Below are 23,503 nucleotides of genomic sequence, written 5' to 3' on the forward strand. Positions count from 1 at the left end.
GCTCGACAGTAGCTTTACCCTTTCTCTCTGGAGACTTCTTGGGTGGAGCGGTCAGTGGAGCCGTCCCGAATCCCAAGGGTCTTAGCTGGAGCCACAGCAGTTGCTTCACGCGGTAGTGGTAGTGACACACAAGGGTGGCCGCCACCGTGACTGTGGACACTACCTTTGTGGCCAGCCACCTCACGCCCCTTGACGAAGTAGTGGTGGTCGTTGACGAGGTAGTCGATGGGGTGATAACAGGAGTCTTCGTTTGACGTGCTCGTGGATGACCAAGTTGTTTTGGCTGGTTGCGCTGCTGATGGTAGTCAGAGAAAGGCCACCTTTAACTGTGTCCTTCATCGCCTTGTTCGCCGATGGCAAGCAGAGTTTCGAAGGAGTCAAAGACTATACCTTCGAGTGAGCACCCCGCACCGGTAGACTCACAGGTCTATTTCAAAGGCCAAGAGAAAATGCCAACTGTGTCAGCACAGGTACCTCAGGAGATGGGCTGTGTGACTTTAATGCCTTTAAAAGGTCCAGATGTTTTTGTGAATAAACCTTGACAAAACTATCCCGGGCTGAGTGATTTCACCCTCACTAAGGGAGCCTTATTAATGTTCAAGGATATTTGTATTGCGCACTATCACCACCGAAGTGGTCCCTTTGCGCTCTAGTGGATTTGAATAAGGAAACAGGGTGGGGGTGAGTTAGTGGGGCGGAGCGGGAAAAGTGCAAGAGAGCAGTGATGTGCTGTTGGCAGCTTCAGTTCCGTTAGCAGCGTTCGCTGAGCTTAGGTGTGCTTTTCGGTCGGTAGCCATCGTGTTCTGTTGTGCGAAGCTATGTGTGATTTGTTTTGTTGTCGTGGTGTAGTGAAGTTTGTGCGGTTTGCTGTGCTTTAGGTTGTGGTTGTGTTTGGTTACAGTTTGAGAGGTGTATCTACAGGGGTTAGATTGTTAGTTAAAATGTTAAAGGTATTTGTACCGCACATCGTCACCAACGGAGTTGGTCCCCAGGTGCTCTGGCGGACCTGCAAACGAGAAGGTGGGATGGGTTAGTAAGGTGAGGCAGGAGTAGGATAGTGAGAGGAGTGGTGTTCTGTTGGCAGCTTCAACTTGGTATACACCAGGTGCTGAGCTTTGGTGAGAGTATCGGATCGATGTCAGTCCTCGTGTGCTGTTGGTGCGGCTTATGTGTTGTTGCGGTGTTGTGAAGTGCATGCGGGTTGTTGTGCGAGAGATGGTTGTATGAGATTTTTGAGTGAGAGTAGTCTGCAGAAATTCTGATTTTTTCTTCTTTTTTAGTTAGTGGGTTATATGATGTTTAACATGCTAACATTCAAAACTCTGTCCGAGTGTGGCGCTCGCTAATCTTCATAATCCCATCAGGGTGGGCAAAGGGGCTACGCCTGGCATGAGTTTAGGTTTGGTACGACACGCTCGCTGTGCTATTTTAACAAGTTCTGTAAGTGTTCTAATTATGATGGAGTAAGTAATGTGGGATTGGGTGTTTTTACTCCTCCTTGGGTGTTGGAGCAGGTGTTGTGGTCACCTCTTACAATACTTTCTATCTGAATGTGTCTGCTGGGATTTGGATATGGTACAGGCCGGGAGGCTGTGGAGGAGTCATTTAAGTGCTTTCATCTCGGTCTGAGTCTGTGATCAGTCTTAGTGGGTTTGTTATTGGCCTCGCTATCTAGATCTTATACATGCTAGTTTCCATGTGCTTTCTAGATGTGGGGCGTGAATATCTCCCCATTTATATCCACATCCGGCATTTGATAATATTAATAATTTAATTTTTTTTTTTTATTATTTATTTTGTAACATTTAGTTGTTTATACAACTTTAATTACAAACATACAAAACTGTCAAATCCTCTTCATTTAACCAAAAAAAGCAGAGATATCTCATCAAGATGGATCTATTTGAAGAACATTTTCCAAAAAGTCTACTAAGGCACATATGAATCATCAATTCATAATTGCGTCCAGAAGGAATGCAAGTCAACACTCCTAGTTCTGTCTAAATGTGGAAATGGATAGTATTCACAATCATATCCAAGTGTGGGACTTGCTAACATTCACAAACCTGTCTAAGAGTGACGCAAGCCAACATTTATGGTCTTGCCTAGATGTGACGCGAGTTAATATTCACAATTCTGTCTAAATGTGGGAGTGGCTGGTATTTTCAGGTTTATCTACATAAGGCACTGACTAGCATTCCCAATCCTGTCCAGAAGGGATGCAGGCTAATAAAGAGAATTATATCTAGATGTGGCACTAGCTAGCTTTCACAATCCTGTTTAGATGTGACGCAGCCTAATATTCCCAAATTGGTCCAAGTGTGGCAATGGCTAATATTCACAATTCTATCTAAATGTCGCAATTGCTAACATTCTCAATCCTGTCTAGATGTGATGCAGCCCAACATTGACAATTTGGTATAGATGTTAAGCTGGTTAGTATTAACATCCTAGACTGATATGTGTTGAGGGTAAGTAGAGTGGTAGGGCTTCAGGATTACAGTGATTGCTGTACTCCCCACCTGGGCCACACCTCCCTTGGTAGTCGCTGCTCGTTGATGGGTAGCCACTGGGTTCCCCTGCTGACATATCCTGGAGCCGCCCTTTGCCTCTGGGCCCTTCGCTGCAGGGGGAGCCCTACCAGAATCCATCAAATAGGGCCTCTCCCAACCAGGTGGCATGGGTGGGGATGGACGAGGGAGTGAGAAGAGGAGGGCTAGGCAGTGAGGAAGGGATTCAAACCGCCCGCAAGGCGGCATGATCTGCAAAATGGAAAACCTCGCAAAGGAGTTTAACATGGTCATGCGGGGCTTCAATCTAGAGAAAGGTGCCCACCTGCACTCAGGGTCCTGGAGCTGAAATACTGAGGGAGCCTTGGGAGAATTGCCAGTAGGTTTAGCCACACGGCGAGGATCCTCAGCAATAACAGTGAAGCGTTAGCCCTCACTGAGGGATCCACTCTATTGGAGAACCTCTGTGTTGCGAATGTGTCGGTTAGCATCCGACCGGGAACCTCAGAGTACACACCGGTGTGACGTTTAGCCTTAGAACTGGGAAACTTGCTATACTCTGGTATCCAAAACATACAAATGTAGAAGACTTGGGATGAGTGCTGGTAATGTTCGGACCAATACAGCTCCTCCCATGACTAGAGATCCCCGAGGAGAAACCTCAGGGTCTGGCGTATCCTGCAAAGAATGTCACTTAACAGTCATAGCTTCTTCTGGTTGACGAAGTACTAAATATGCGTATGTGCCGGACGTCAACAGACCTCCCCCTAGAAGCAGTCAACACAGAACAGCTGGAAAGCACTTTGCATATGTAGCACAACGCCCCACCTGTGGCCGGGCCCAAGGCACTCTAAGCAGAGTCAATGAGGGACCGAAGGTGCGCAATTATGCCTGCAAGATAAGAAGCAAAACCTTGTCTTGGCACTGTGAGGAAACAAACGCAATGCCGGGACAAAGGGAGAAAAATTAAAGACAGAACAAAAGGGCAAAGAAAATTCTGTGGGTACCACATGTGCCCGATCCCACCTGTGGATTAAAGGATGGAAGGAAAGTGCCTGGAGGTGGCGCTTGGTGATGCAGCGCCTATGGTTGGCACACGCCAGGCCCGCATAAAAATGAAATGGAGGACAAGATTTCTGTGCTGCTACAAATAACACTCTGGTCCTGCACCTTAGAACGTATGCATCTAGGAAAGGGGATGGGATGTAGGGGGGACCCTTGTAACACCTCACTGGAGACCGTACGCTGCAGGAAACTGGCCAGACACGCACCGAAGAATCATTACATACAACCTCAAGAGCAGCACACCAGTACAATGAAGTAACCAGGTGAAAAAAGGCTCTCAGCTCTGCAGGTCGCACATTTTATATTAGACCATACCATAAAAAACAGCAAAAGTCAGCCCTTTGCAAAGCCAGGTCCATCCTGCTCTCCAACATGAAGCGTCAATTCTGTAGAAAATGAACAGATTTTCTCACCATGAAGACATATTCAATCATTGCGCCCGTAAAGTAAAAGAGGAGTTTAGGCGTAAAAGAACAGGATGTAGGATGAACATATAGGACAATGTTGACAGACTGTCTGCACATCTTCCTTTGTTTATTGGAAAAGTGCTAGTAGTCATCTCTGTTGCCAGCAAAGGCCATGTTCCTTCAAACAATATAGGAGAGAAATCATGAGATGGATCCATTTTACAACATGGGGTGTGTTCTGCTATATTGTGCCAACATGTCTCATAGGACTACGAGAATTCAAATACATCACTCCCATCCCTACAGCTGCACTGCCTTCCTCTGAAAGCAAAGAACATGCTCAAGACAGCATTCATCCCCTACCAACTGGTGACAAACAAAACACATTATTTCTGGGCAAGAAGGTCATCTCTTGAGGCCAATGCACCAACAGCAGCCACAAACTAAGTGAAAGAAATAAAATAAGAAACATGCCTTTTGTCATACAACATTTGTCTAGAAATAAATGCTAACAAAAGTCAGGCTGGCCCCACTCCATCCTTTCCTTCATGCAGGCCCTGAAGACCATTGTCTTTCAAGAACAACTTGACAATAGCGAATTTCTCTACTCAACCTTAATTCTTTTCCCTCCCTTTGGAGCTCTCTCACTTCTCGGTTCACCCTATTTATCCCAGCAACCTCTGCTAACCCCACAGCCGACCTTACTGCTGCTTTGTCACTTATGGCAAGATCAGTTAAGCGTTTGAGAAGATTGTTAGTAGTTGCATGGTCTGGATGATATGCAATTCAAACAGCAGCCTTTGTTAGGAATGAGGGGAAGAGTTCTAAAATGTCATCTTGACCCCACGTAAATATTTGGTTGGCAAAGGCTGAGACCCAAGACATCCGTGATAAGGGCTGACCATCCCTTCTTTTGAACATTAGTCAACATTACTGCAGAAAACCACTATCATTAATAATTCTACATTCCATTGTAGAAAAGTAGCATAAAATCATTTAAATACATCTTCATAGAAATAAAAAAAAAAATGTAATAACGTGTGCTGTTGCAAATTGTTTTGCCTTTGGGTTTCTCAATGTGGGAACGGATTCCAAGAGTAAACAAACCTCTATGAAATCACCACAAGTCATTCATTCTGTTACATCCCTTTGGCTATAAAGCAATCAATGCTAAAATCACCACTTACTTCGGTGCTCCTCCGTTGCCATCATCATTGTCTGAAGAGGATGTTGAAGAAGTTGGAAAATAGGTGGAATCAACGTGATTGGGACTTCCACTCTGAGCCGGGTTAATTGGAGAGGCTCGTTCATACAACGGTGTATGCTTTCCTTCATTGGGAATGTTACTGTAGTTGTTTTGATCAGCCAGATTTTTTCCACCCGTTGCATCCAAGATAATGGCAGGCTCAGAATGACCGTAGGGATACAAACTGTGACCTATCGCACCACCATGATGGGCCTGAAAAACATTTATGTTTAACAGTCAACACATAGGTAGATTTTCAGCAGTTGCTTTGACATGTGTGTGTGTAAATCATCATGGCAAGAGAATTTCAATTTAGTACACTGCATATCATTTCACTCAACTGTTCCGTGCTTCAGCATAAGCACTATAGAACAAAAATTATGAAAGTGCACAATCTTTGCAGGTAGCAAGGGACATTTAGGAGGAATGCGAATAGAACATAGTATTTCAAAATTATAGGAGAAAATTGAACAGAAAGAGGAACTGCATTCAAGTGGTCAAGGACACACAGTGAGAAAGAGCAGAACTAGGGAAAGGGGCAGTCAGGTGAAGGTGTGGGGGCGACCAAAGAGTTCAAAGGTGAATACAGTGATGAGAAAATGGGTAAGGAGAAGCCAGACCAGGAATGCACAAAGAGGGCAGAGAGAACAAAATTGTATGACAGTATAAAGAGCCAGTGACAAAGGGAAAGATTGGGACAGGTGCAGGCAAGGAGTGGAAGGAGGGTCCAGCGAGTTTAAAGTGAAGAGAGACAGGAGTGTGAGATATCTGATGGAGGAAAGGATAGATTGGGAGATCAAAGAAAAGAAGAACAATCCAGGTGACATGGTGTTGGGAAGGATCTCTCTTTTTGCAACTTTCCCTCCATAGCTTCAATGGAACCCCTTTCTTTTTGCTCAGGTGTTCAACCTGTCCTGACTTTATGAAGGCAAGTAAAGCCTTCAGCATACCTGATCTCTCAAAGCCCAGAGTGCTTCTTCAGGACTATTGGGACCAACGGGTCTCAACGCCTTTGAGGACATGTGGTCCTGAGCCTTCGGAGGTGTCCCTGGACCACGCAGTGGACTGACCAGCTCTCTCGTGGGGTACCTCACTAGAACGGTCGTCGTTCAGCAGTTGCACCCGAAATGCTGTTAGTCGCCAGCTCGTGTCAAAGGCGCCTTCCCTCTGAACTGAAACATCCCAGCATCAAGGAATCCCTTCCTAGAGAAGGTTCCGTGACCGCGACTGGATGGAAGCCCGTCATCGTCTGGATACGTAGACCGTCGCTGAAATGCGCCTTCTACCATCTTGTGAAGTTTCCTGAAGAGGCCTGCATCAGAGGTTCTTGCATTTCGCCAGGGGTTGCATCTTGCATCTAGACCAGAATAGAAGAATCCTTGCACCCACAGCTCCTTGACACCTCTAGCTTGGATCCACAGCGGGAAACGAAACCTCCAGACACCCCCATGCGACCCACAAAGTCATTTTGGAAAATCGGAATCAGGGTGGTAAGTAAACGCAGTACATCTGCCCCACACCCTGTCCTCCATGGGATAACATTGCGAATAAGACCCTTTGTCTTCAAAACCTTTAATTCCACTGCCTTTTGGTAGTCGAACCTGGGAAGTAACTCCTGAAATATAAAAGAACCCTTACTTACCTTAAGTGATAAATTAGAGGTTATCATCTCAAAGACCCTGGCCTGGGACCGTTCTCATATGCCCAGGGAAAAGCAGACACCCGCTGACCCTAAGGGTGGTGTTCCATGGGAGGGTACTTAGGTCAGAAGAATTGGGAGAACCCTCTAACCAACTTCCCTAATGATCCTATGGTCTTAATGGCCTATTGTAAAATTGAAACCTTTGATGTAAAAAGAAACAAGAAGATTAGTGATTTCAAGTCCCATAATGCTCTAGGTACTGGGATGAGGACGCACAGCGGGAAGCGGAGCAGTTACTGGCTGCCCCATAGGGGAAAGAAGCACTCCCAGTCTGGCATTCTACTCCGGTGGGGGCTGTACACTGGAGTATGCAAGGAGTCAGAGAAGCTACCTTTCAGAAAGGCACAGGCTGCGGGAGTGTGACCAGAGCTGGCAGACGCCCAGCGCCTGGCCAAAGAAGAAGTGGCAGCAGCCGTGCAGACGTGCAGAGAAAGACCAGTGAGTTGGCATTCATTAGGTGACCCCCTCTGGGCTCTCCATAGCAGAACGCTGGCTGCATGCAACTGTTTTGAATGCCAAACTAATGAAATAAAGCATTTTTGGCATGAAATTCATTGAGATAAAGCAAGAGAAGGAAGGAAGCAGCCATCATTGCCAAGGTAAAGAGGAGGCAATAATTGAACCAGATAACAACCAGCATTGCCTAGGTCAAAGAAGGGCAAGTAAACGGGGAAACAGCTTTCCTAAAGAGAGAAACGTTAAGACATTACCAGCAGTTAACTGCTGAGATAGTAGGAACACAAAAGGTGGCAGAAGAGAAGTTCTCCTTGTATAAATCATCAAGGGGGGCAGTGGTGGGGGGGGGGGCATAACCTGCTTTTCATCTGGCAACCAGAACAGTAGAACAAACAGCATTAAAATGTATTGTACCCTTAAGGAAGAAGGTGTGAATCTCAATGTTATTGAAAGTCAAAGACTATTCTAAAGTTTGAAGCAAGCCTTCAAAGCCTTCCACTAATGTGTTGTTATGAACTGTGGTAAAACCATCCCAACAAAAACATATTGTTTATCAATTTGTGAAAGTAGTTTTTCAAAGAGTAGAGGTTTTTCTAAGTGGAGAGGTTTATACAGTCGAAAGATATGTTTATTGTGAATGGTTCATTTCCGGAGGATTCTCCTCCTCACCCGACATGGAAAAGGGGTAGATCTGTGGCTACCATTGACTTCATTTATGTTAGCCGTTCATTGTTCCATCTTTTGAAGGGGTTTCAGGTTTTGCCATCTTCGGCTAGTGATCACAATATGTTGCATCTCCAATGGTCACTGAACTCTGGTAACCAAGGAATTACTCCGCTTGTGTCTTCTATAACAATGGAGGGTACTTTTGCTGTAAATCCTGGTCGAAACCGTTTACGATGGTCCAGTACCAAACTATTGCATTTTACGGATCGCCTTAAAATATCATGTAAAAGCTCGCTAAATGATTGGAATTCCGATTTTGATTACACAAAACTAATGTATCAATTTGCTGGTCTTAAAAAGATAACAAGATCCTCAGCTGTCTCACATTCTTACAATCAAAATATGCAGAAAGCGAAAGCTTTATTTCGAAAAAATAAGAAATCGGTCCAATCTTTACCAGTTGATCAGCGCTGGGCTGCTCTTAAAGCAATTAAGACTAAACATAGGAATTGGAGAAGATCTTATCGTTCGCTATTATATCAAAAAGATGGTGAGGCAATGTTGGTTAAAGTCTTAACAAAAAACTCTGCAGGATGTTGGTCATTAATAACAGACACATATAACACCACCCAATGTCAAATGCAGATTAATGATGTTGCTCCCTCCGCATGGCTCTCTCATTTTTCTGGTCTTTATGCTCTTCACCCTCCTACCAACTGCATACCTTCTGTAAAACTTGAAGGACCTTTCTCAATAGCTTTCACAATAGATGATATTCTTTATTTTATTCACAAAGCTAGTAGATCCCGTGCTCCAGGCCCTGATGGGCTTTCTAATGCCATGCTGAAAGAATTTCCGGATTTATGGGCTCCTATCCTGTTTGAAATCTTCTCTCAAGTTGTAATTACTCAAAAGATCCCTAAATCGTGGTGTACCTCATTGATTGTACCCATTTATAAAAAAGGCGATAGACAAAATCCTGCAAATTATAGGCCAATCGCCTTATTAGATGTTCCAGGGAAAATCTTTGCTTCATTAATTTTAAGAGATCTCCAACAATGGATTAACTCATCGAACATGAGAGATAGGTTTCAGACAGGATTTGTGGCTGGTAAGGGAACGGCTATAAATATCGTCTCCTTGACTGCAATCAAGGCTCTCTGCTGTCAGCAAAGGCAACCGTTATTCGTTGCCTTTGTAGACTTCAAGGAAGCATTTGATTCTATAGACCGCAATCTAATGCTGCATAAACTGCTGTTATTGGGTTGCCCCTATTCACTGGTTAAGCTGATTTCTATCTTTCATGAAAACACATCAGTTCATATCCGCCTTACTCGCGATGGGATGTTAACTCCTCCCATCTTAACATACCGAGGAGTGAAGCAAGGATGCATTCTGGCGGCTACCATATTTAACCTATTTATCCTTGATATGGGTGAAAAATTCCAGAATGTTAACTCTGACGCCCCCAAACTAGACCAAGAACAGATACCATGGATCCTTTATGCAGACGATCTTGTTTTACTGTCAAAAACTCCAGCAGGTTTGCAACGTTTGATTAACGGGCTATCGGAGTATACCGTAGAAAATGCTATGACTATAAATTTAACGAAAACACAAATTATGATGTGCCAAAATCGTAAAATGACAAAGTACTCTCAATTCAAGTGGTATATAAAAAAGGAGCAAATTCTCTCAACCTCAATATATAGATACTTAGGTATTATGATTAGCCAGGGTAACAATGATAAAGTGTTTCAAAAAGAACTTGAATTGAAACTGCAAACCCTAATCTCCCAATCTAAGGTTATATTATATAAGTTTGGAAAGTTTACATGCAATCATATAATATCATTTTATTCCATGAAAGTCAAACCCATTATTTCATATGGGTCTGAAGCTGCGTCGATGTTGCCCCGCTTAGTATGGGATCGATTGGAGGGTAAATACTGGCGCTCAATTTTTAACTTGCCTACCTGTGTCCCCATTGCAATGATTTGTTTTGAATTAGGGCTGCTATCTCTATACAGTACTATTGCATGGAAATTGATAGCTCTATTGAGGAAATGTATTCTGTCACTACAATGTGTAGACATATCTTGTATCTTAGGCAAATATTTACTATATTCAGATGATCAATACCCCAAACGCTGTTTAAATACAGCTATAAATATTCTTTCTGATGCGGACATCTCCTTAGATACTTTAATTCACAATCCAACTCAAGCCAAAATTAAACTGTATCGGCAAGATTGGATATACACTTTGGAAAAATGCTCCTACTCTAAAGACTGGAACATCGCCCAGTTTGGTCACAAAAAATTTAGAGTTACAGAATCTTATATCCTAAAATATCCGTCTCCAAAATTTAGAGATGATTATATTCGTTTTCGTTTAAATCTGTGGCATACAAAGGATATACTAGTTAGGCGAAAACTAATAGACGTCAGTGAGAATATCTGTCGATTTTGTAAGGAGCCTGATACCATAGAAACCTTGAAACATGTCATTGCTTACTGTCCTGCATTATATGCTATACGTCGTAAATATTATTTTCATTGTTTTAAAGCGCAAATGATAACCGATATGGAAGAATTATGGCTACTGATCTTTGGTGCAAAGAGAATGTCAATTAGATTAGCAACAACAGGTTTTTTAAATGAATTATACCCAAAGTAATTGTGAATGGTCTTATGAGGGGAAGGTGATAAAAAAAGAAAAGAAAATGCTGCTATTAAGTTGTACTACATTGGTTTTATCAATTGTGAGATGTTGTTATAGACTGATGAATTGATTTGTAATATGTTTATATGTTTTTATTCATGTTTTTTTGTAATTATTGAAAGGTTGTTTTATACAGCCGAACAATAAATAATAAAAAAAAAAAAAAATGGAGAGGTTGTATTGAATACTGACTAAGTGTGAAGACAAAGTCTTATTGTTTTTTTGGAAACTCTGAACAAACCTCTTGAAGTCATAAATCATGGTTAGCAATAAGATAATCCAAGTGCCAAGTGAAAGACTCCTATAGTGAAAGGAACTTTTGTGTTGCCTTTTGAACAGAACTTGTCTATTGAAAAGAAATTTCTTGATTTGAACTTTGATCTGGAAAATCATGCATTAATCCTGAGGAAGGAGATCCGACCCTGGTTTTAAAGAAACAAGTTTACAAAGTGTGTCTGAAAGTATTCATTTATTTATTGTTCACTTTTTAGGCACATATACAGTAAAATAATATTTCTCAGCGCCCAAAGGAAAATAATGACGAACCTCCTATGACTTGTGAGCATTCAGAACATGCAAGTGCAGCAATGAGGCGGGAAGAGGGGTAAGTGCTGGGGTGTCCGAGCTCATGGGTGAGCCACAGATGAAGTACATGACTGTTATATAACTGTTATTTTGTTGAGCTTGAATGACCATATGATACATGTATGATTTTATTGTATGTAAAGATTGTGAGGGACAGATGACTTTTATTAGAGTATTTTCATTTAGCCTTAGTTTAATAGGTAGGGAAATCCTCGTTAGGTTAGGGAAAGAGGTGTTTATCGCACTCTTATTATTTAATAAAATGGCTAATTGTAAAAAAGAATCTATCTACTTATCCGCCTCGCATTTTTGACTCCTCACACTTAACATAGTTGAAGAATATTTTCATCCGTCACCAACACAAGTAAATTATAATTTACAGTAAATTACTCCCCACACTCCAAAATTTGTTATCGTAACACTTGCTGCCTATCACAAAGAAGTTATCAATGCTAAAAAAGTATATTTCGCCCACACGGTGGAAGAGGCCATTAACAAATCTAAGGCGTTATTTAACTTGGTACAGTCTCTCTCTACACCTAAAGTACCTCAAGACATAGTCCCTCCCTCCCAAGAGCTTTGCGATTCCATCTCCACCTTCTTTCTCTCTAAAATAACTACTATTCGAGACAATATTAAGACTGAGGCTGCAGCCATTATGGCTGGCCCAGCTTTTGTGAAGCCTCCTCCTACTAAAGGCCGTTGGTCGTCCTTCCCCCTTTTCTCCAATACTGAAGTCTTATCTGTGATCCATAAACTTAAATCTGCATCTCCTACAGATGATATACCACTTGTTCTCCTACAAGAAATTTTCACTGACCTGATTGATCATATTACGTCAGTTGTCAATTATTCATAGACTACAGGAACCATCCCGGATTCCCTTAAACATGCATTGGTAATCCCCTTGCTCAAGAAGCCTTCTTTGGATCCTGAAGTGCTGGCTAACTATCGCCCGATTTCCCTCCTGCCTTTTCTGATGAAGGTTTTGGAGGCACTGGTATCCCCCCTCTGCTTTCTACTTTTCTGGAATCCACTCAGTTCATTGATGTATTTCAATCGGGCTTTCGGTCGGGCAGAGGTGCTGAATCTGTGCTTAACTCAGTGATGCATGACCTTATATGCCTTGTTGACCAGGGCGGTGTCGGAGCAGTCCTGCTTTTAGATCCGTCGGCTGCTTTCGACACCGTTGATCACGCACTTCTGATCTCCTGCCTCTTTGAAGCCGGTATATCTGGCCAGGTTCTGGAATGGTTCACACCTTTTCTGACCGGTCGCTCGCAATCAGTGTCGCTGCCTCCGTTCTATTCTGCCCCGGTCTCTCTATCCTGTGGTGTCCCTCAGGGATCAGCACTTTCCCCCCATCTCGGTTAATATCTACATAAAATACTTACTGTTTCTGATTGAATCTCATGGGTTTCGATTCTACTCTTACGCGGATGACACCCAGATATTGGTCCGTTTGGACCTTACTAAACCAGAAACAGCAAAGAGGCTAAAAAAGTGCCTGGAAGAGCTGGGTATTTGGATGACAATTAATTGGCTTAAATTAAATGGTTCCAAAACCGAAGTTCTGGTTATGGGTACAACTACTCCAATTGTTTTGGACGGCCGACTTCTGGCCCTCCTCATTAGGTCCCATCCCGATACCGGTTCTATCCGTCAGGAATCTGGGAGTTTGTTTCTCAGCTACCCTTACCATGGATGAACAGGTGGGAGCAGTTTGTAAATCGGGCCATTTTAAACTTAGGGTCCCTCGGAAAGTCCTCCCCTTCATTCCTACGGCCAGTCAGGCACCTGTAGTTGGAGCTTTGGTCCTTAGCATCCTGGACTACTGCAACTGATTATACCTGGCCCAACCAAGTTTTCTAATCGGGCGCTTGCAGCTACTCCAGAATGCCGCCGCTCGCTCCATTATACGTCCTCCTTTTGGAGCTCATATGACGCCTATACTGAGACAACTTCATTGGCTTCCTGTTGCCCAACGGATCCTGTTCAAGTCTATGTGCATGGTCCACCGAGCCTTTTATGGAAAGGGGGCAGAATATCTGCAAAGCAAATTCATTCCCCAACAACCTACTCGCACCCTCCGATCTCTCACCGCCCGTCGGCTGACCGTTCCTCGGTTCAGGTTAGCCCGTAGGGGTGGCCGTGCCTTCTTTGTTGCCGCTGCTGAAGCATGGAATCGCCTTCCTATCTCCTTGCGAGAGATCTCTGATCACCTGACCTTTCGGCGTAGATTGCTTTTTTAGTGGCCCTACAAGATCCTTGCCTCACCTTTATTCCTCAGCGCCATGATGCCTTTGGGTGTACATGCGCTTACATAAATGCCTTTAACATAACATAACTTGCCTGCAAAGACTCATTCCAGAGAGAAGCAATGTGGCTCCATCACTTTTGGGCACAAGGCCCAATTCTTCTTAGGGTTTGGACTGCTTAAGTTAGGGAATTAAGTAGTGACTTGGTTCCATCATTACTGCATTTAATGTACTTACCTGGTTGCTGAATAAGAGGCTTTTAATGCTTTATGAACCTTTGGTGAATGTATATATTTTTATTATTGAGCATTATGGGATAATATCACCTGTTAAGTTTCATTTATCAGTATGCAAAAGGCTTAGGATAATTTACTTTTGATATTAACCACTCTAAATTGAATAACTGTGAATTATATTGTGTGGACTCATTGATGGCCCCTCACCCCACTCTCACTGTCCTTAGAATAGCATTGACTGTTCTACATTGCTACCTTGATTGGGTTTTGGATAACCTCCCAGAGTTACCGGGGGGGTGGAGGGGGAGGGGCTCCTAAATCCATCCACCAGGCCAGATTCTAGAAATCCATCTTAACACAAAGTACTAGAGTAAGAATACACATTTTCTTGTGGGGTTAGAGATAAACAAGCTCATTTTACAGATATTAAAACATGAAATCGATAAGTACATGCACCAGAAGGTATGAGAGGAAAAAGTGAGATCAAAATAAAAAATAGCTCCATGATTTCCAGTGAATACGTAAAGGGCAGGGCAGAAAGGATAGAAGAGAAGCAAGGGTTGGGGAACAATAGGGAGAGGGGTAGGTTAAAAAACATTGTTTAGGTGTTATTATGTAAGTGGGTGACCATCCAGTGCATGGTTTGAGATCATGGAGTGAGGGAGCGGAAAGTAAAGAAATGGAAGTGAACACACCAGAAGTGGCATAAAAGGGCAAAGAAAGAGGGGTGGTGCAAATTGAGAAGAATAAAGTACCGATATCAGAATCTTGGGCAACCCTTAAAACGACAGAGAAGTCTACTTAACCACCCAAGGAATTATGGCCATGTGTTGGCACATTCTGCCCCCTTTGGGGTAGCAAACCTGCATATAAACACAGCATGACATGCTAGAATTCCCCTCATATCTGTAACCTAGGTTAGGTCACACCAGACAAGACCATTTAGTGAAGTGCTGTACACTTGGTCAGCAGTGTAAGAAGTTATATTTAGATTGGCAAGTGTAGCGCTTGAAGCATTCAAAGCACTTTTTAGGGGCTTAAAGGCCTAGAATAACTGCCTCTAAGTGAGTATGTATTTTGAGTTAATTACATATATTCATAAATCAAAAGTGTTTAGAAGGTTTAAGTTACTTACCTGTAACTCATGTTCTCCAGTATGTGTCTGGCATGAATTCACATGCTCATGAATATTTTCTGTCAGGCTGGGAATCCGTGGTGAAAGAAAAAAGTTTCACTTACACTCTGTATTTATCCTCTAAGCCAATCAATGTTCTCTGGGTCATACTGCCCGCAACCAATTAGTCCTCTCCCTAAGCTGCACCCCTGGTGGCCATCTCCAGATTTGATAAGCATGTAAAGTGCCAGTATGAAGAAGAAGAGTCACAGAGGGGAAGGAGGGAGGGTTCACATGTGCATCCATGCCAGACCAATGCTGGAGAACAATAGTTACAGGTAAGTAACTTAAACCTTCTCCAGCATGGGGTCTGGCATGGATTCACATGCTCATGAGTAACGATTACACAGCAGTACATATATAAAACCACGTGAGGTGGCAAGGCTCAACAGAAGCAATACAATCCCTCTTGGAACAGACTCACCTGAAATGAACAGGCTGCGTATAGGGGTGTACCAAACTTCGGCTTCGAGTAAGTATTCGGCTGAATTCAGGCTGAAAAAAAGCTATTAGGCTCTGGCCGAATAGTTTGCTATTCAACTGTTGCCAAATACTTTGTCATTCTCATTTGAATACAATGCAACAAGATCTTAGAAAGGCAAACAGACTTCAGTTTGCAAAACTGAATAGAATTAGACCAGACACTTAGCCACAGGACCAGACAAATTGCTGCCACAGGACCAGACAAATTGCTATCACACAGCTGTAAAATATCTTATATTGTAATCTGCTCCTTGGGGCATGTTTTGTTACAGATTCTTAGACATAAATGGTGTTCACCTTTCAGCAACAACACAGGAAAATCTTTTCTTTTGGCAAATGTTTACATGCAATGTGCGCTTTCTTCAGTTGGAAAAGAAAATGTGCATATTTCACTTCAGGATACATTCAGTTCCTGTCAAGTCACTTCTGATTGCGTACGTCATAGTCCCCCCACCTTTTCTTTTTTTAAGGACTTGAGTCCTGAGTTTAACATTATCTGATATTTTATCAGGAATGATAAGGTGCATATGTTTGTGTTAGGGAGAATTCTCTCTTTAGGCTGAATTTCCTAACCTAGTGAGTCCCCCAGCAGCTTTGCTGGATTTCTGGAGTTTGTTTTTTTCTCCTGCCAAGAGTTAGACTCTTTCTCCCACTCTTGGACATGATTTATGGTATTCCTTTGACTGGTAATGTGTTTTATGGGCTATGGGGTCCTTTACTCCATAGGGTCTCATGCGTTTTTCCTATGTGTCACACAGCACCCTCCGTGCAGTAACACAGGGGTGTCATAGTGACACCCCACCATAGACTCCATACCTTGGGACTGACTACTGTCTCCCAAGACATGTAAAGTCATCACTGGCTTTACTAGTCCCAAATTATTAACAGAAACCAGTACAAACCATCATATTGTGGACGTACTGGTTGGGGCAATTCGATTGCCCCGGGGTCATTTAGTCGAGGAGGCACGTCTCCGCCCCCCCTGATTGAGTTTTGGCTGGTGACAGTGGAAACTACTTTTTATATTCGACTGCAAATATTTCCCTATGGGATTTTCCCATTGTTCGAGGCTACCAACTTTAATTATTTAATTCTCATAGCCTCGAACATACCACTGGTTTATTTAATTAATATTAATTCTCCGGTTGGTATTTTTTTGCCAAGACTCGATTCTAAAATGGCATTTGTGTTCTCTTCTGTGACTCCAACCCAAGTCGAGCCCTTTGTTCCACTTTTTGGCGGGCTTCTCCACAGACGCCTCCAAAAGTGGTGCCACTCTGTCTGGGTACCATAGCGGGTGTGGGAGGGTGTTTAGGCACCCTGGACTGAGTTACCTTGGTAACTCAAGTCACACTCGTGTGTGATTGGCCCAAGTGGTGAGCCGGCCGGCTCACCACTTAGCATGTTTGATTGACAGCTAGGCTGAGTGAATGGGGGTATGCTGCATAAAAGCAGGGCTTTGGGGACTGGAACTTCAGAAGTCGCCACAGGACCTGAGAATCCGACGAGGGAGAAGCTGAGCCGACCTACCACGACGACACCACCGGTGGAGCCCTGCGGAACCGACTCACCACTTCCCGACGACAGAGAAGATCTCCCTGTTGGGGAGGCTTCTTCCCCTGACTGGTGGGCACAACCAGTTTACCTTTCTTTCTTCGCACCCCAGACCGGTTTGTGGTCGAACTGCCCGTGCCAAGCACCCCGGCGGCCGGATAGCCACTCGCCACTGAACCGCGAATCAACGGACCGCTCCTTGTACCTGAGAAACTCAGCGGCTGGTTTCTTCCCTGGCAGTGCCAGTGCCACGACGAGATCCTCTCTTCCCCCGGACGAAGCACCGACTTGCATCCGCTGCCAGGAACAAACGCCCCTGCTGGCGTGTTCTCACCACTTTAAGGTACTGGGCCTCATTACAACTCAGGCGGTAAGGGGTTTACGGCGCCGTAAACAGCGCCGACCCTTACCGCCTGAGTACGAGGTCCCTTAGCGCCATGGCGGATTTAACACCTGCTTTTAGCAGGTGTTAAAATCCATGGCGCTAAGGGACCATGGAGTTATTACGCCACCGTAATTTACGGTGGCGTAATTAACGCCTTCCCCACTCCCATTATGCCCTATGGGGCAAAAATGGGAATGGGGAAGGGTAAATGGGGATTGGGTACTTACCGCCCCGCCAAGGTCGGAATGGGGCGGTAAATCCGCCAACCACCATGGCGTAAACGTAGTTTACGCCATGGTGGTAAAGTCACGGCCCAGGCGGTAACTTACCGCCTGGGTCGTAATGAGGCCCACTGTGTCTGCCAGGCCTCCCTTTCTAAAGATTGCTACAAGGTAATAATAACTCCTTAACCTTCTGGACTGGGCTGGCCGCCTTGACCCTTTAACTGGTCCCTTTCTTTGATCCAACTCCTTTTTGAACCCTTACGAGACTTTTGTGCACTGCAACCGTGTGACCTTGGACACATTTCGTTTCGATCCTCTTAAAGCGGATCCGGCCTACTGACTCAGAATTCACGGTTTTACTTTGCCATCCTCTCTTGTTCTGTTCTTGTAAAAGTGTTCTGTTTCAATTTGTTCTCTGCTTTTATCACTTTTTAAAACAAACTATTAGAGTGCCATCTACGTTAAACGCTCACCGCTGTCTGAAAATAAGTGGGGCTTTACTTAAGACTTGTCTAATATTCTTTTAAAGGAGTGTATATCTTTTAGTGACCGTGTTTCTGAATTGCTTACTATTAGTGTCTGTTTTTCTAGATGTGGTTTTAAATAAATAATGATCTCTTTTGCACCAAGCCCTGGTCAGTGTTTACTTGTTCTATTGTGTGCTCTTGACATATTGTGAATACTCAGGTTCACCTGGAGATGGAAGCCTTCGAATAGGCCTTTCCGTGATTCACAGGACTAAAATTGACAAACAGCTGAAAAGTCTTCTGAAAGCTCTTTGACCGTGCCACGTAAAAGACATGAGCAACGCCCAGCGAGTGCAAAGCCCTCTCCGCTGGAGACGACTGATTTGGGAAGAAGACAGGCAACACCAAAGGCTGTTTGAGGTGGAACTCCGACGGCACCTTCGGCACAAAGGTGGGGTGGGTACGCACTACCACCCTTGAAGCATGAAAGGACAAGTACAACCGCTTGCAAGACAGGGCCTGGATTTCCCCGATCCGTCTGGCCAAGGTGATCCCCAAGAGGAAAGTCGTCTTCCAAAATAGAAACTTGAGCGGTACCTGGTGCATATCGTTCAAAAGGAGCCCCCATGAGCTTAATCAAAAACACATTGAGTTCCCAAACCGGGGCAGGAGCCTTCATAAGTGGACAAGTTCTGAAAAGTCCTGTGAGGAACTCTTGACGAGTCTATGCAACCACACAGAAGACCTACCCAGCGCCCTGGTGTAACGGGATATGTCGACCAGGTGCATCTTGATAGAGGCATAAGACAGTCCAGCTTTAGCTAAAAAAAGCATGTATGAAAGGAGCTGCAGATCCGTGACACGCAGAGGGGTAATCCTCTGAGTCGGGCACCACACAGAGAAACGCCTCCACTTATGCACGTAGCAGGTCAATGTTGAAGAGGCCCTGGCGAGGATGTCCTTACATTCTGTAGGAAAAGCAGAACATTGAAACTCTAGGGCTGCAGGAGCCAGGCCCTGGGTCGTGGTGCAAAAAAGAACTAGTTACTTACCAAACTGGTAACAGTCTTTCGACTGGATGTTCCAACATATTCCTCATCTATGAAATGTAATGTCCACAGTTGTGCTGCTTTGGCAATTTTTTTGGCAGAGGGCGTCCTTGCGTCAATGGCGTCGGGTCGATGTCCCTCGAAAGCCTCCGTCGAGGGTGACATCATTGGATGTTCTAAGTAGCATGCACGGAGCCCGTAGCCTCAGTTCATGTTTTTTCCGCCATAACAACGTGTGGCACCCATGCCCAGAACACAGCATCAACTGCACTTAGCCTTACGGGAGGTAAGTTGTAATGGCATGGGAAATTCTGGAGAGGGGTAGGCTGGGAGGGCATTGAGGAATACAATGGAGGAACATCCAGTCGAAAGAACGTTACCAGTTTGGTAAATAACTTGTTCTTCGAATCGATTGTGTCCTCCAACGTAGTCCTCATCTATGACAGACTCCCAAAGCAGTAATAATGAGGAGGAGGGAAAAGAATTTAGACATACAATTAAATGGCAGAGTAACTGCCTTACCAAAGGCAACATCCTGAGCATGCGAAGTATCCAGGGAGAAATGCTTAACAAACGTGTGTATAGAAGACCACGTTGCAGCGTCACAGATATTTTTACCGGGACCCCCCTCTGGAAGGCTGTTGAAGTAGCAATGCCTCTGGTGGAATGAGTGCACAGACCCTCAGGAGGGTCCTTACCAGCCAACCGATAGCATTCTGAAATAGGGGCTAATTCACCTAGACAAGGTCTGCTTAGAAACAGCTTGTCCTAAACGGTGTCCAGTATACCCCCACAAAGAGCTGGTCGTCAACTCTGTCTTTAGCCATCCGGGGAGGAGCTAAAACCTCAAGGCTCTTCTAAAATCTAACCTATGGAGTCTTTCCTCTTCCTTACTAGGTTGAGGAGGAGGATAGAAAGTGGGGAGTAACACCTTCTGACTCAAATGAAATTCTGACAACCTTCGGTAAAAAGGACGGACGTACTCTCAATACAACCCTTTCCTTGTGGAACAAAGTACAAGGTGGCTTAGAAGAAAGTGCCTGCAACTCGCTCACTCTTCTAGCAGATGTGACTGCAACCAAGATAACAATTTTAAGTGTCAACAATCTTAATGGGCAAGAGTACAAAGGTTCAAACGGAGCACCTATCAGAAATTTTAGAACCAAATTAAAGTCCCAGACCGGCACCTGAAACGGCGGGAACACATTTGTGAGTCCTTTCAAAAACTGAGTGATCAGTGGAATTTTGAAATAAGAGCATTCTTCTGAGGAGCTCTTAAATATAGACAGCGCTGCCAAATAATCTTTAATGGTGCCCACTTCAAGACCCTTGTGGGCCAAAGAAAGCAAGGAGGAGAGAACCTCCGGAATCGAGCACTGAAAAGGATCCACATTCTTTCCTCTGCACCAGTCGCAAAACCTACGCCAACAGTACAGGGACTTGGTTGCCGGCCGCCTAGCCGAAAGCAACACCTCCATCACGTGACCCAGGAGGTCCCAATCCCTGTATCTCAACCTCTCAGAAACCATGTGTGAAGGTTCAGAGCCTTGACCTCTCGATGGAGAACCTGACCTTGCTCTCACGAGAGAAAATCCTCTCGTTGGGGGAAGACTCATTGGAGGACATGTCTAGAAGGTCCGGGTACCACGCTCTTCTGGCCCAATCCAGAGCAATGAGGATCATGCGGGTCCCGAACCTTCTCAACCTCCTGAGAACTTGATGGATGACAGGGATCGGAGGAAACTCGTACAGTAGCGGGAAGAGCCACTCCACGATGAACGGGTCTCCTAAAGCTCCCCTCGGAGGAAATTCCCTTGAGCAGTAATTTACGCACTTCCGGTTGGTACCAATCGCAAACAGGCCCATCTGTGGGGTTCCCCAAAGGGTAAAGATCTCCTGAAGGACTTCCTGAGCTAGTTCCCCACTCATGGAAGACCGCGCTGTGCCTGCTCAGAGCGTCCAACGCCATGTTTCCTCGCCGGCTAGATGAACCACCGATAGGGACATCCCCTCGTATTGCCTCCCTGCACAGAGGCAGTGACACCACACCCCCTCTCTTGTTGAGGTAATGCATTGCCACTGTGTTGTCCGTCATTATCGGGACATTCTTCCTCCGTACAGACAGCAGGAAAGCCTTCAGCGCCAGTCTGATGGCTTGCAACTCCAAAAGATTGATGTGAAGTCTGGACTTATGATGGAGACCAACGACCGCTGATGGGCAGATCGCCGGCATGAATTCCCCACCGTGTTAGGGAAGCATCCATCACAACCGTGACATCTGGCCCAGGACTACCAAAAAGGCTCTACTTTCATGAGATTCTTCTCGTTGGCCCACCACAGAAGCTACTGCGAGACCGAGATTGCAACATGAAGGAGATCCGACATCCTGCCCGAGAATTGGGACCAGTGAGTCCATAGAGCCCACTGAAGGTATCTCATTCTCAAGCGGGCCTCCGGCACCAAAAAAATGCAGGATGCCATTAGGCTGAGCAACCATAAGAATTCGAATGCCGGAAGACTGTGGGCTTGTTGAAATTTTGTGACCACCTGAAGAATTTGATGAGCCCTCACCTTGGGTGGCGAGCACATCCCCAAGGATGTATCCAAAACTGCCCTATGTACTGGAGCCGTTGGGATTGTGTCCTATGCGACTTCTTGAAGTTGGGGAAGAAGCCCAGCTTGTGAAGGGAGTGGCAGGTGACGCTGAGATGATCCAAGGCTTGTTCGGGAGAACGCGCCCTGATCAGCCAATCGTCCAGGTAGGGGTAGATGTGAATCCCCCCTTGGCTGAGATGAGCTGCCGCCACCACCACCATGAGCTTGGTGAAAACCCTCGGGCCGAGTTGAGCCTGAATGGCAGGACCTGAAGCTGACTGCGAACCGGAGGTGTTTCCTGAGCTTGAGATGGATCGGCACATGAAAATAAGCATCCTGGAGGTCCAATGACACCAACCAATCCTGAAGTTCGAGGTCCTGAAGGATCTGAGAAAGAGTGACCATCTTGAACTTGTCCTTCCTGAATAACTTGTCCAAGATGGGTCTCAGTCCTCCATCCTTTTTGGGTATAAAAAATAAGGGAATACCAACCCTTGTTCAACTCCCCCACAGGCACTGGTGTCATGATGCCTACCCCCGGATCAAGCCCATCAGCCCCGGGAGCAGGCATCCAGGTATTTAATAAAACCCCAGCAGTCACGGCTGGGGGCTGTCTGGGTTCAGTCCTGGCGCCTTAGGCGCCAGGCTCATAATAGAAATCATAGGCATAGCCATAGGCGCCAGGCTCATAGACTTTACTTACCTCATGCAGACCATGCTGCAAATGAATCCAAGCCAACGTGAGCCCTGGATGGGACTATTTTTCTACAGGGACTATTTTTTACTCGGGTGTGGTTCTAGGGACTTCTTACCTGGAACTACTTTGGAGGCCATTTAAACCAACAGCAGCACATGCTTCGTGTTATGCTGCATTCAGCAGCGTAACGCTCACCGTGCCTGCAGTCATCATCCAGTCTTCAGCTACGCCCATCTCAAATCCAGAGTTCCTAGCAATAGAAAAAAGAAGAAGGAAAGGTTAGAAAACCAATATTATTTCAACCCTTACCTGAATTCCGGATCCATCACGTCTTCGAACTTGAAAAGGACATTATTCTACATGCGTCGCATCGCCAGCTGCAGCGCCGTGCCATACTCGCCAGTCCTCACAGCATTTTTCGATCCAGCGCAGCCTCCATCATTTTCTCCGCCGAATTCCACCATCTAGGGGACAAAAGAAACATAAGGTGAGCCGAGAGAGCCAACAAATACAACCTCTCCACCACAGACTTACCTGATTAATAACCGGAGGCATTATTCTGCAACAAACCGCAACTTCTTACGCCGCACCTGTAAGGAGAGAGAATCCAGCAATTTAAACACCTGCATCTTTTGCCGGACAGTGTTGGGTAATACAGACTCTTACCTGAACACCATCAGCTACCACAAGACAATTTTCCCTTGGACCCAGCTGCAACACAAGAAAGGAATGTACGAGAGTGAACATAGGACATATTGAACTCTGAACTTTATACTTACGGGTTCTCGCCTGGAACCTCGGAGTCCATATTCATCCGGAACTCTTCCAACGCCCTCAAACCAGTGAAGTAACTGGTATCTACGCGTCCCTGCATTCCATGCAGGATGGAGAGCTCATCATTTACAAACATAAGGAGAATATTTCTACGGGTCAAGCAGACGAGATTAGGCGGTCCAGTCCAGTCTCATCTCTGCACTACGCTTCACGTTGGAGGAGGTCGCAGCTGTCCGGGTCCGATCG

At 45.0% G+C, this 23,503-nt stretch overlaps 1 protein-coding gene across 2 annotated transcripts in view; it reads right to left on the reverse strand.

Annotated features, from left to right (window-relative positions):
- Positions 1–23,503, reverse strand: part of FAM120A (family with sequence similarity 120 member A) — a 1,536,407-nt gene that overhangs the window by 1,101,852 nt on the left and 411,052 nt on the right. For both annotated transcript variants that reach the window (XM_069643586.1, XM_069643587.1), the window contains exon 7: positions 5,170–5,441. In XM_069643586.1, coding sequence (XP_069499687.1) covers positions 5,170–5,441 — 272 coding nt within the window. The remainder of the gene's footprint in view (positions 1–5,169; positions 5,442–23,503) is intronic.

The sequence above is a fragment of the Ambystoma mexicanum genome, chromosome 2p (genome assembly GCF_040938575.1).
Source record: "Ambystoma mexicanum isolate Mex_15411 chromosome 2p, UKY_AmexF1_1, whole genome shotgun sequence".
Lineage (NCBI taxonomy): Eukaryota > Metazoa > Chordata > Amphibia > Caudata > Ambystomatidae > Ambystoma > Ambystoma mexicanum.